General features: G+C 38.7%; 1 protein-coding gene across 1 annotated transcript in view; it reads left to right on the forward strand.

Moving 5' to 3' along the window:
- The first annotated feature begins 9049 nt into the window (after nucleotides 1-9049).
- LOC129237278 (uncharacterized) overlaps nucleotides 9050-14184 on the forward strand; it is a 112493-nt gene continuing 107358 nt past the window's right edge. The window contains exon 1 of the mRNA XM_054871929.1: nucleotides 9050-9199. Coding sequence (XP_054727904.1) covers nucleotides 9050-9199 — 150 coding nt within the window. The remainder of the gene's footprint in view (nucleotides 9200-14184) is intronic.

The raw sequence follows: 14184 nt of genomic DNA on the forward strand, positions 1-14184 counted from the left end.
TCGCATAGTGCTGGTTATCATGGGCGCAGTGTTAGGAAAAAGCCCTTCGTGAGTAGTGTCAATCGGAGTAAACGTATGTATTTCATTCGCAAAAGATCATGAAAAATATGACCACACGTTTTGGAACAAAGTGATATTTTCTGATGAGTGTAAGTTCAGTATTTGTAGATCTGATGGCCGTGAAAAAGTTTGGAGAAAAGTTAACGCGGAATTGGATCCAAACAATATGACCGGCACTGTGAAGCATGGAGGGGCTCTGTGGTTTGGGGTGGTATGGCTGTGAACGGGGTTGGAAACTTGGTATTTATAGAAAATATTATGGGCCGATATGGTTACTTAAATATTTTGAAAAATGTTTTAAAAGAAAGTGCTACGAAATTGGGCCTTGGAGGAACGTTTATCTTCCAGCAGGATAATGACCCGAAGCACACTTCAGCAATGTACGAGAGTAGCTGTTATACAATGTGCGAAAACAGCAGAAAACACCGCCACAGTCCCCGGATACCAACCCAATCGAACATTTATAGGAACACTTAAAGCGGCAAATACGTAAACATCCGACTAGAAATAAGGAACAACTGAAAAACGTCCTTCAAGAGGAATGGAATAAAATACCACCAGCTGTAACTGAAAACTTGGTGAAATCAATGCCATCACTGCTTAAAGCGATTGTAAAGTCTAATGGTTATCCTACCAAATACTAGGATTTGATTTTAATTATGTTTTTGATTTCACAAATTAATAATATGATGAATTTTATACTTACTTTTGAGACACGAATTTTTATAAAGTTTAATATAAAAAGCCATAAATATGTTGCTTTTTAAAATTTTGCCATTATTTGGATTAAATATGATTTTTGTATTTCATTCATGTAAATACAACACAATTTTGCTCTAACTTAGGTTGTTTGAAGGAATCGATTGGGGGAAATTGAAATCGTATCCGGTGTATACTTACTTCTATTACTAACTGTAAATATAATTTCACATTATCACTCAATAAGTTTTTCCAATAGTTGCGAAATATGTAGTTAAAATTGTAGTCTGTAAGAAACCTTGTATTTCTATATCCATGAAATTAAGAAATGGAAAAAAAATATTAAAATGCCTTTAAGTATCAATTGGTCCTGTAACTTTCAGTGGGCTTACAAAGGGCAACATCAACGAACTTCTGAGGTGGTGGGAGGAGAAGAAGTTCGTTGAAAACTGGTCAAATTCTATCGTTCAGCAACAAGCGAAACAATTCCTAACGCTGGACAGAGGAATTCCTGGTAATCCACTTTCACTCAGCAGAGTAGACTTAAGACTTCTAACTGGTTACTTGTCACAGTCATCTGTAGCCTGAAATACCACTTAAACAAAATTGGTCTCTTTGTGGTCATCATCCGCTCGATTCCGTGAAATGGTCACTGAAAATTCAGAACACATCCTTTGTAAATGTCCTACACTACGCTGAAAACGACTGAAAACGACCCTTTAGTGCTAGTGTCGTTCATCCATATAAATTATGGAACAACATCCTCAGAATGTGCTAAAATTTCAAAAAGCCAAAAAAATCAAATTTAGACTAGTACCGTCTAAATTGAAGCCATCTTCGAGGAATCTAATGATTTATTGTACTTCCAAAATATGGGTGACGTAAGTACCAAGTCGGATAACATTTGTCTTCGTAGTGCAGTCTTTGAGTTTGACATTATAATTTTTGTGGAAACATGGCTGAATTCAAACGAATTTTTTTATCTCAATTTATTCAACGCATTCCGGAAAGAGCGTAATTTAAACAGAACGGATCTTTCTCGTGGTGGAGGATTTATTTTTGCAGTTCGGCGGTATTTTTGTACTTTCCAAGTTTCGCTAAGCAATGATCTCAAGTAATTGTTCATTATATTTTCTAACATCATACAGGGTTTGATTGAAAAGTAATGAGCCTTCCCACGCGGAGCGTCTGCCAAGCGATCAACCGAATCGGCTGGTGGGGGAAAATGATCATTGGACCTTCCCCTTCCACTAGAAACCGGTCCCAGTTCGCAGTCAACATCGCTCCGCGCGTGAAAGCTGTTTTAAAAGTGTGTTAGGATTTTGCAGTGGCGAAAATGCAGCGATCGTTGGAGCAACGTTACTCGATCAAATTTTGCGTAAAGCTAAACAAAACGAGTACCGAAATCATTGGGCTACTCAAGGAGGCTTACGGGGACCAATCTCTGTCCAGTGCCCAGGTAAAACGGTGGCACAAGTCGTTCAAAGAAGGCCGGGAGGACGTCGAAGACGAACAGCGATCTGGAAGGTCTTCGACGACGCAAACAGGCGAAGACCTCTGCATTGGGGAAGATGGGGGTTCCGGTGCTTCCCACCCTCCCTACAGCCCAGACCTGTCCCCTCCGGACTTCTTCTTGTCCCCGCGCCGGGGAGGCGTTTCGACTCCATCGAGACGATCCAAAAAACTGTGATAGCCGAATTGAACGCGATTCCGGCGGATGAGTTTAAAAAATGTTTCCTGCAGTGAAGGACCGCTACCAGCGGTGTATTGACGCTCAAGAATCCTATTTTGAAGAATATTAGTTGTATAAGCCAAAAGGTTTAATAAAACTGTTTAAAAAAAATAAGGCTCATCACTTTTCAATCAAACCCTGTACATCCCTCCAGGGAATAGTTTTGATATTTATATTATAGAACTCATAGGGATATTATTTCTAGCAAATAATCATTTGTGTGTACTAGGGGATTTTAATCTTCCAAATATTATCTGGTCGAATAATTTATCTAAACTGGGTATTTTACCAATGAAAGTTAATTCGAAGGTCGATTCTTATGACGTTGATAATATTTTAAGCCTCAATTTAGTGCAAATTAATTGTTTTCAAAAAAAACTCAATAGAATATTAGATCTCATTTTTTCAGTGACAATATCGATTTCAATATTTCGGTGTGTCTCAATCCATTTTGACCTATAGACTTTGTGCTTAAATTAAATTTTTATGAAGTTAACTTGGAATCATTGTTTGCAAATTCTGACGTTGCCCATTGATTTTCAATTTTCAAATCTTAAGTGGTTGCAGATCTGCCGCGTAAATATCCCTCTAATAAAAAAGGCAGTACAAGCTTTCTTGGCTCACACGCGAGCTTAAAGACTTAAGAATAAGCGTAATAATGTCTTTAAGAAGTTGAAAATAATCAAAAAAGAAGAAGCTTATATAATATATCAACATTACTTAAAAAACTTTAATTACTTAAATAAATTTCTAAATAATAATTATATTTTATATGTGGGAAAAAACATCAAGCTAGTCTGAAGTTTTTTTGGCAATACATCAAATCTAAGAAGTTCACATCTGGCATCCATTTGCTGTTTTTCTGGATGATAAATTAGCGACCACACCTTCTGAAGTGGTACATCTGTCTGCTGATTTTTTAAATTTAATTTTGTAAGTGATGAACCTGGTTCACACTGGGTCTATCCTGTGGATGCTACCCCGTCCCTTAACTTTGCGTGTTTGAACCTGTCTTTGAAAGATGTTGAGAAGGGTATTTTAACCCTAAAACCCTCCACAAAAACGGATGCTAATGGCCTCTCAGTTGCTCTTTTCAAACATTGTTCAGCTCTTGATTTGCCTCTCAAGTTAATTGTTAATAAATCGTTAACCTCTGGTGTCTTTATTGACGACTGGAAAACAACAGTTGTGACTCCATTTTTTAAAAGTGGAAAAGCACATGATGACCGTAATCACAGGCCAATCTCGAAGCCCTCGCTTGTCTCTAAATTATTTGAGAGCATTGTCAAAGAAAATATGTATTTTGCAACTAAAAGTATCACATCACCATATCAGCATGGTTTTGTGGCAGGTAGGTCTACAGTTTCCAATATTGACCGTTATCACTCATTTGTTTATATATATAGTACATAGTAAGACTAAGGTCTTTTAGTAGTATATACTTCAACAATATTATAAACCACTGGAATATTTTAAGTAGTAATTAGAAAATGTAGAGAGAAATTTAATGCAATCAAACACTTTTAAAGTAATTATAGACTCGTGCCCTGAAGTTAAATCTGTTAAGTCCAGCCTTCACAGTGTCGGGTAATGAGATCCACACTTTAACAGCGTTAATGAAAAATAATCCAGATGATACTAGGTAATTAAATGTTGGAACGATGAATTTGGTATGGCTGCGAGATCTTACTGATATCAACTTCTCTGTCAGATAGGGAGGAGACCTGGATAATGTAAGTTTGCACAAAAATATGCAATTTCTAGCAGACAAATAACTATTAAGGCACAGCCCAGTAACCTTGATCGCCATGCAGAGATATGGTCATATCTGCCAATCCCATATACATACCGCGTGGTGTTATTAAATGCCACATTAAGTGTATGGCAAGATGTGGAGTCGAGTTTGCTGTATACCACCTCAGAGTAGGTAATGTGGGGCATACTTAGCTGGAGAACTAATTTGCGCCTCGTTTTCTGTGGCGTGAATGTTGCAAAGACTCTCAGCTTACGCAATGTAGCATAAATATTCCCCACAACCCTATTTATATGGTCAACACAGGTAAGTTTTGTGTTAAGAATGAACCCAAAATTTTTTACCTTATCCGTAAAGGTAAGGGAACTAGTACCTATCCAGAGTTCAGGGATATTGTCAACATGCACAACACTATTACATATAGGTAAGACATATGACTTTGACGCGTTCAGACATAAAGAGTTTTCATTAGCCCATACAGAAATAGCAGACAAATCACTGTACATAAATCTTCAACGAGACCAATACGACTGGACAAGTACAATTGTGTATCACCAGCATCGCAAGGACATTCACATACTGACAAACGGTAAAAACATCTTTGACAAAAAGACTGAATAAAAGTGAACCAAGGTTAGACCCTTGCGAAACACCAGTGTGTACGTATCTAGACTGAGATGTTAATTTACTGGTCTTGACCTTCTGCGTTCTGTAACTAAGGTAGCTGGCCATGAGCTTCACCGCACTGTCTTTGAAGCCGTAATAGTGTTTAAGCTTCAAACATAACAATTTGAGATTCACTGAGTCAAATGCTTTAGAAAAGTCAAGTAAACAAAGTAGAATTAAGTCTCCGTTGTCAAAACTAATTCGAATGTCGTCCAGTATTTTAACCATGGCAGTCGAGCAACTGTGACTTTGTTTGAATCCAGATTGTAGTGGAGAGAGTAGACGATTGTTCTGTACAAATGATGAAATTTGCGTAGCCATCAAGTTTTCGCAAACTTTAGAAAATGTGGGCAGTATGCTGATAGCTCTATAGTCACCAGCATAAATAGCATTTGTCCTTTTTGCGACTGGGAAAACTATAGCCTTTTTCCATACTGCTGGGAAACATGAACTAGTCAAGCAATGGTTTAATATATGAGTAAGGGGTCCTATTATATATTGGATGACTATACGGACGAATTTTAGCGAGATGCCATCATCGCCTACAGCATTAGACTTTATTTTGGATAAAGCTTTCAGGACATCTACCTCACTAACTGTCATAAATTGAAACTGTTCTTTTAGAGTAGCACAAGATGAGGACTCTTTTAAAATAGGAGCACAATTTATTTTCTTACCAACACTAATAAAGTAAGTTCATCAAGGTCAATCTCACATTCGGGACTTTCCTTGCCATGAATTTTACATTTTTTTAGGTTGCGCCACAGTTCTCTTGTTGGAAGTGACGGATCAAGTTTTGAGTAACTGTACCAACGTTTCGCTTGTCGTATTATTGCAGTGGTTTCATTTCGGATTTCCTTGTACCGGCGCCACTGAATACTGTATTGCGGCTTTCTCAGCAGGGCATCAAGTCGACTGCATCTACACTGATTTTGCAAATGCGTGCGATAAAGTATTGTACACAATTTTAATAGATACGAGTACACTTCTTTTTCTGGGCTTTCACTCATTGTTCCTAGCTTGGCTGCGATCTTACTTATGTAATAAACATTGCGTAGTTTCTATTGACGGTGCCTTATCGGCTCCTGTTTCTGCGACCTCTGGTGTAGCTCAAGGAAGTATATTGGCTCTCTTGCCTTTTGTTTTATTTATCAATAATATTTGGAGTTGTTTTCCTTTAACATATATTTAAAAATATATTCTATTATTTGCAAACTGCTAATAGTTTAGTTAATTGGTGTAGTGGCTCTTGATATTAAAATAAAAAATAGTTTAAAAAAACTAAAAAGCACGCTTTTATTGCTAATCGAACTAAAAAGTAAATTTAAAATTTCGCTCTAGTTATTTTTTTCATGAGTTGGCAGCACTGTTAATAACATCTGGGCCAACTTTTACGCTTGTGTTTACCAAATGACCAAGAGTGCATTTTTCGATTTTTACAATGTCTGATTTGATTGAGCAGAGAAGTGCCATCAAATTTTGTTTGCGGAATGAAATTTCGGCTGCGGAAACGGTTAGGATGTTGCAGAAGGCATTTGGTGATTCGACCATGTCGCAGAAAAATGTTTATAAGTGGTACAAAGACTTCAAAGAGGGTCGAGAACGTGTTGATGACTTGGAGCGCTCCGGACGACTATCGACGTCAATAAAGTGGAAGAGTTAGTGCTCAAAAATCGTCGGTTGACTGGTAAAGACCTTACTGATATGACCGGAAAATCAGAAGGATCTGTGAAAACCATTTTGAAAGACCATTTGGGCCTACGAAAAGTCAAATCTCGGTTGGTACCGAAAACTCTCAATTTCTTGGAAAAAAGTCGTCGCGTTGATGTGTGTGAAACAATGCTTTCAGACTATCAGGGCAAGCTCAAATGCATCATTACGGGAGATGAGACTTGGATTTATGCTTACGACCCTGAAACAACCGACCAATCAAGCGAATATCGTGCTAAAGGCGAGGCCAGACCGAAAAGAGCACGTCAAAGTCGTTCAAAAATAAAGGTCATGATGACAGTTTTTTTCGATTTTCGTGGTGTGGTGCACTATGAATTCCTTCCACCTGACCAAACTGTTAATAAGGAATATTATTTGAGCGTTATGCGTCATTTACGTGTAGCGATTCGTCTAAAAAGACCAGAATTATGGGCCAACAACTCTTGGTTTTTGCATCACAATAATGCACCGTCTCACACTGCACTCGTTCTTTGTGACCATTTCGCCAAAAATTCCACGCCTGATTTGGCTCCGTGTGACTTCTGGCTATTACCAAAACTCAAGAGACCACTCCGGGGAACGCGTTTCGAGTCGATTGAGGAGATAAAAGCTGAATCGAAGAAGGTGATGATGGCTATACCGGAAATGGACTATTTGGCATGTTTCGGGGATTGGAAAAATCGTTGGCATAAGTGTATTTCATCGAGAGGAGATTATTTTGAAGGGGATGAAATTGATTTACAAGAATAAATAAATATTTTTCATTTTACAACCAAATTCACCTTACTTTTTGCCCACAGTAAAAAAAAGAAAATATTAATCCTGGCAATCCTAATAAGGATAATGGAAAACTTTTATCAAATTATTGCATTGTCGTCGGTCCTTGATAGGTGTGCAAAATTCCAAGTCGATCAGATTTTTAGAAGCCAGTGAAAATTAAGCTCAAAGATTCCGTTACATACATACAACCCGAGCTAATAAAAGTGTGTTAAAAATGTTTTAATCTAACGTATTCAAAAATAAATAACATCACTTCTACTCGTTATAACATCGGTGATGATATACTCCAATCTGTTGAAGAAATCAAAGATCTAGGGGTTGTTTTTGATGCACGCTTTACATTTCATAATCATATAGTCTTTATCCTATCTAAAACGTACTCTACTCTTGGTCGGAATTTGCAGACCCAGGGCATAAGTTGCTATTTACTGCATTTGTTCGATCTATGATACATTAGAATATGCCGCGTTTATTTGGAGACCTCACACCAATTCTCTGTCGACAGAATTCAACGAGTTCAAAAAGTTCTTCATAAATGTGCTCATTCTTCCATCACATAAGTCCCGCTTACGTCTAATCTCCAACAGCTAAAAACTACATAGAAGATCGATTTTGTCCTTGTCTTTTTTGCTTGAGATTATCAGGGGAGAATTTTTTACCGTTCCTCTCTTCTGAAATGAATAACTTTTCGATACCTACCAGGTCCTTACGTAATAAGTAAATAAAATTCCATTTGTATAGGTGCAGAACAAATTTTGCCTGCAATACTCCTATTGCTCGCCGTCTTCATAAACTCATTGAATACCTCAGCAGACTTTGCACAATAGATTTGTTTTGGCCGCCCCGCAATGCACAGTAGCCTAATAATAATAATAATTAAGTATCAAGGACGAGTTTACCGGTAACCCCGTATAGTGAATCTTAAAAATCCCCAAGTTTAATACGTATAAAAAAACACCAGATTTATAAGCTTTCAATTCTGTTAGGATTGCGTTACGGAAGGTGTAAACTTTCATAAACTATGATTCCGTGGAACTTTGCTCAATTGAAACTATGTATAACAAAAGCAGATCCCTCATTTAAGTACGTAAATAAAAGGGCATAAAAAACTATACTCCACCCCCAGAAATTTAAAACCAATTGTGTGAGGGAATATTCCAAACATTCAAACAAAAACTAGCTTTCGAATACCCAAGTAAAATTTCTAGAAACTGCGTAATAATAAAAAGGAAGTAAAATCGCACAACAAAGGAAAATAGAAGTAAAGCAAAGTAAAATACATAGAAGTATAAAATCTTTGAGTCGAGTGGTTTTTTTATCTTTTTGAAGTATGTAAATGTCAAGTTAAATGGCTTTCCAGAGCTTTTCAGCTATAGTAGTGTTTTTCATCGTCATACGACAAGATAACTGGCGCTGAAGAGCCGACTAAATGGTGGAGACAAATTTGAAAATTCGTTAAACACAAACGCCCACACAACAAAATAAGATAAAAGATTCAAATGCAAGAATAGTGAAAGGAGCACCAAACAAAGCTACAAACCATCATTTGAAAAGGTTAAAATGAAAATGTAGTCAGCGTGAAAGCCAAGGCCGCACAAAAGTGCTGGGTTTGCCGAACGAAAAGCAGCAATTTAAATAAATGCGCAAAAATGGTCGGTTTCCATTTACAGAAACTACCCATAAATGTCGCAATTTCATTTATGCGGTTCGTGTCTGACGCGCGTACACGCGACAAACGAATGAGCAAGAGGAAAAATGAGACAGCAGTGCTGGTAATGCGAGCGGGTGATGGCAGCAAAGTGAGTTCATGTTGAATGGCACCCAAGCGCGTGATACGAGCAAGCAATATATCGCACACATATAAACCCATCTGTGTGCATATACACCTACATAGGCACACACTTTGGTGTGGCACACCACGTATGGCGGCAGTAAATCCACCGGCGTTTAAATAAAATTTAGACGCGCAGTCGACAACCACTGCTGATGGCACACAACGCCACACACAGAAATGCCAGCAGTACTGTGACAATTCAATATCCTTAAAAGAGCAGTTCAAATGATTTTGTCGATTTGTATGCAATGCCTCGTATGTAGATCCCATTGTAGTGAGTTCACTTTTTGCTCGCTTTAATTTCCTCGAATCGCATGTGTGTGCGTGTGTGTTCACTCAGGTTCTTTAGTGCTTTAGCTGCACATGCTTTAAAGTAAACAAAAAACGCTTAGTTATTGTAAGGAAAATGGGGAAACTGAGCAGATGATAGCAGAGAAGAGAAACGTGATGTGTTGTAAAGGACTGCCTGCTGATTTTCAAGTTGCAGACAAATTTGATGGATGGGGGCGCGGAAAGTATAGTAGAGTGGGCCAAAAGAGCGCACGATGAGTACGCAGTTCAATTTACTAGAGCAAACAAAAAAAAAACCTACAGTAGCATTTTCCAATGATTCTGCACAAAAGTAAGATTCCTTTAAATTTCGCGCAAAGTAAAAATTCCATTGATGGGATAGAAAAAAACGTTTAATATCCAATGCATTTGTTTCTTCAATGAAATTAAAATGAGATTGCTTATTACTTATTTATATAAATATATAGAAGTAACTCTTACTCCCTTTATTGCGTCTTGATGTTGTTCCACAAATGGAGGGGCCTAAAGTTTTAAGCGGAGGTTTAATAGCATGAGGAACCTTTTCATGGCACTCGATGGATTGCCATTGCCTGCCGCGAGGCGGCTTATGTAACCCTCTGCAACATAAAGCAAAATACCTTGAACGATGTAAGCCGGTGGGCGTAATCGTGTGGGCTTGGGGTAAATCTTGACAAAACAGAACTTTTCTTGTACACTAGGAAACACAGGATACCTGTTCTAAGCAACTTTTCTGCGCTTTTCTGAGAAACAAGTTGGGTAATTCCCCTATACTAACAACCAGGAGGATGCCGATGACCAGCTAGGTGGTGTCTGAGACCAATTCAGTCGGCCGCTTCATGGTGAGCTCATCAGGAATTTCATTTTCCTCAATGTTCATATGTCATGTAACCCAGATCAGCGAAATGTTACCTGCACAGCCAAGGGATTTGAACTCCTTCTGACAAAAGTTGGCCAGTTTGGATCTGCACCATAACGTCATCAGAGCCTTGAAAGGCGGCTTGACTATCGGAAAAATTCTTAATAGCTAGCTCCCTCACTCCCGCGTTCCCTAAGCATTTAGCAAAGACTTCTGCCTGACAAACTCTAGCATTTAGACAAATTGGCTGATTTAGAGAAAACCCCTGCCACGGCTCCCGATTCCATCTTGGAACCGTCAGTGAAAACAGAGGTATCAACTTCGGTACAGATTTTCCTCTCGTTCCAATATTGTTACTACTAGGAAAGATTGCCCTGCACGACCCTCAAACTGCAGTTTGTCGATGGAGTGATCTGTCTGAAATTCAGATAAATACGGTGTTAACTTCTCAAAAATACTACCATATCCCTTGAGAAATTGCCTCCAGAGACCAACCTCATTTAACCTGATTGCCCTTAGAGCAACGATCAAAATAACGTAAAATCCGATGGGGAGTAAGTTCAAAACGACATTAAGTGCAGCAATGGGGCAAATTCTACATGTTGCGATGATGCCAATGTATGCAGACCTTTGCACCCTCCCCAGTTTAGTGTTATTATAGCACTTCCGGAGACTTCCCACCAAACCAAGCATCCATACGTCTTAGACTTAGAACAGCCAGTGATCTTTTCAAAATCTCGGCCTTTACCCCACCCCCATTTTTTGTTTCTTTTTTTTTTTGTGGGTGCCTTCGCACGAACAACAACCGTCGTCTGTGGTGTAGCCACTAAAACGATCCCTCCTTTCCTTCTGGGGAGACACCCTTCCCGGAACTGCTTTCTATATTACTTCGGAAGGGCCCAGAATGGCATCCATAAAGGACCAATTCTATTCACCTACATCTGGGTCCAGCATATTTGTAGCCAGCTTTCATGTTATAGACTCGTCTTCTTGTGTCTCTATCTGTGCGGCTTCGCTTTGTTGCACTGTATCGAGGTCAATCTTTTTCTTTCGTAGTACATTCTCAATGTATTTATTTCTTTACCGCGTTCTAGCTGTCCTCGCGTTCGAGCATTTTGTTGATTATGTTGCTCGGCGCGATGTCGCCAATCTGATCACTCCGAGGATTTTTTTCCGCGAACCATCTGTCACAACTAAAAAACGGTGTTCAGCGTCATCGCTCAGCGCTTCGCAGTATATGCACTTGGAATAGGTTACCTTGCCCATGCGTTATAAGTATCTTCGGAAGTATCCGTGGCCCGAGAGGAACTGAGTTAAGAAGTAGTTCACCCCTACCCCCATTTAAACGTGTTCCTTTCAGGTAGGCATGCTGAGCTGTAGATAATTTGCGTGCTCTCTCGAACACCTTCAGAGTAGAGCAGCCTATAAAACTTATAGGTCGGAAGTCCTTGGCCAAGAAATGGCTCCTTCTACCTGCCTTCGGACTGAAGACCATCTTGATTATCTTCCAGCCAGCAGCAATATTATTTAACGCGATGCACGTCATAAAGCTCTTATGAAGAGCCGCAACCCTCCAAGGGTTTAGTCCTCTGAAGCATCACTGGCATGATGTCATCATTACCTGCAGATTTGAAAGGGGAATTTTTGATTGCTCACTTGATACTGTCGACAGCCGGGATAGATGTCAAGAAAAACTCAGGTAACCCCTCCTGCCGACTAGTGTAATCATTACAAGCTGGAGAAAAAGACTTTTCTAAAAAATGAGCATCACTAAGAATTTTTATAGGCTCTTCGGCGGATTTAGCCCATTTCAAAATTTTTTTTTGACAAGGGTTTTACAGGAATGGTTCTTGGAGGGCATCTTGCTGAGTCTTGCAGAGTCTTTCACGGATTCTATGGAGGAGTTGCGTTTCGCATCTCTAAGTGCTTTCTTATATTCTCGCAAAATTACGCGGTAGGCTTGAAAGTTTTTGATTTGATAGCAGTCATTGAAAATCTCTTCACCTTCTCTGTCAAGTCGGTCAGCTTCTTGTTCCACCAGCGAAGAAAGCATTTTTTGTCAGTGGATATTAGACAAGCCACTTGAAACGTGATCTGATACGACCTCTCTAAGTGTTCAACTTGCACGCATTTCAATAGTATTAAATTGCCTGAAAAATATTTCATTCAACATAAAGCTTACCTCTGTTAACCATTTTATTTTTATTTTTTTCTTTGTCTTTCATATAACTTCAATCCTCTGCTTGCGTTTACTTGGCGGTGCTACCAATTGGAAAGGATGTGCTGCCAAACTAATGCCGCAAAACAACACAAATACGAGTAAAATAAAATGGATCATAAATTGAATCAGGTCCATCTGCAACCCATCGTTGATGTTGCATTTGCGTGGACAAATTTTATCCGATTCCCGATAATTGACTATTGGAGCACATACACCCTCATACTAAGTTCCTTAGGACAGTTGTTGAAATCTTAAAATATTTTCACACTATTCTGTAAAGTTCTTCTCCTCATAAATCCGCTTTCCTCCAATGCTTTCATTATCCACAGCTTCTACTTGTATGTACACTTTAACACATCTCACATCATTTGCTTACACTCACTTTTCAGCTGAAAAAGCTAAACAATAAAATAGGCAAATACAACGAACGCTTTTTATCCTTTTTACTATTCATGGCTGTACGCGTATAAGGCAACTCATAAGTTTTGTTGTACTGTACATATGTGTGTGCGTGTGTGTTTGTGTGTGTGAATATAAGCATACACTCGTACGTGAGTAGATCCTTTTTGCAAACTTTATAAACTTTATGACCTTAAGCCAATATTTTTGCTGCCAACGAGTTAAGGATGTTGGCCCCAAACGATAACAATAACATAACAGCAACAGCAACAGCAATAGCAATAACAGTAACAGCAACAAAAATATTTCATTTCGGACATACATAACTTATACGCACACAAAGTAATTTTGCCGTTATCGGTGCCATCAAAGTAAGTATGCAAGGCGAGCGCAGACGTTGTCGTTGCTGATGGCGCACACTCACATTATAGCCGCTGCTGATTTTGGTGTTGATGGCACATCACTTGCCTTCGTCGCCGTGGCCGTCGTCGTCGTCGCCGTCGATGCTATCTTCATTTTGAATTGCTCTGTTTTGTGTTTGTTTTCTTCGCTTTTGCATATAAATTATCCTCTTTACGGGCCTTCTTTTTATGCTTCTCAACACTTTAAATATTTAATGCATCGTTTCAAAATTAAGTGCGTGTGCGAATCTACTTTTGAACAATCCGTCCAACAGTTTTATGTTTCCGCCATTATTATACTCGTCGCTTTTTGTTACTATTTTACGCGTTGCATTTGTTCTGGCGTTTATTACGCGACACGAGCACTCACTGCTACTTGCACCCTGACAACTTACGCTACTATTACAACTATCATATTTTTCGTTTTCTTATTTTTCTATTTTTTATTTTTCATTTTCTTAGTCTTTTTTTTTTTGTTTTGTTTTTGTTTTTTATGCACACGCCACTTGCTCATAAATTCGGACAGTAAAACGCAAGTTGCTCGCTGATCTGTTAGTAGGTAAGTGTTGAGTGCCACATTGGAGGTGATAAAATTTACTTTTTATTGTTGTTGTTTGTTTCACTTTATTTTTTTGCTGTTATCTTCTAGCACCTTCGATTATGATAGTTACCGCTTTGCTGCATTGTTGTTAACAATTTAGGCAACAACACTATCCGCTTACGGCTATAAATTCTTGTTCTCAGTTCTGGTTTACAGTAAT

This window comes from Anastrepha obliqua, chromosome 1 (assembly GCF_027943255.1).
Source record: "Anastrepha obliqua isolate idAnaObli1 chromosome 1, idAnaObli1_1.0, whole genome shotgun sequence".
Taxonomy (NCBI): domain Eukaryota; kingdom Metazoa; phylum Arthropoda; class Insecta; order Diptera; family Tephritidae; genus Anastrepha; species Anastrepha obliqua.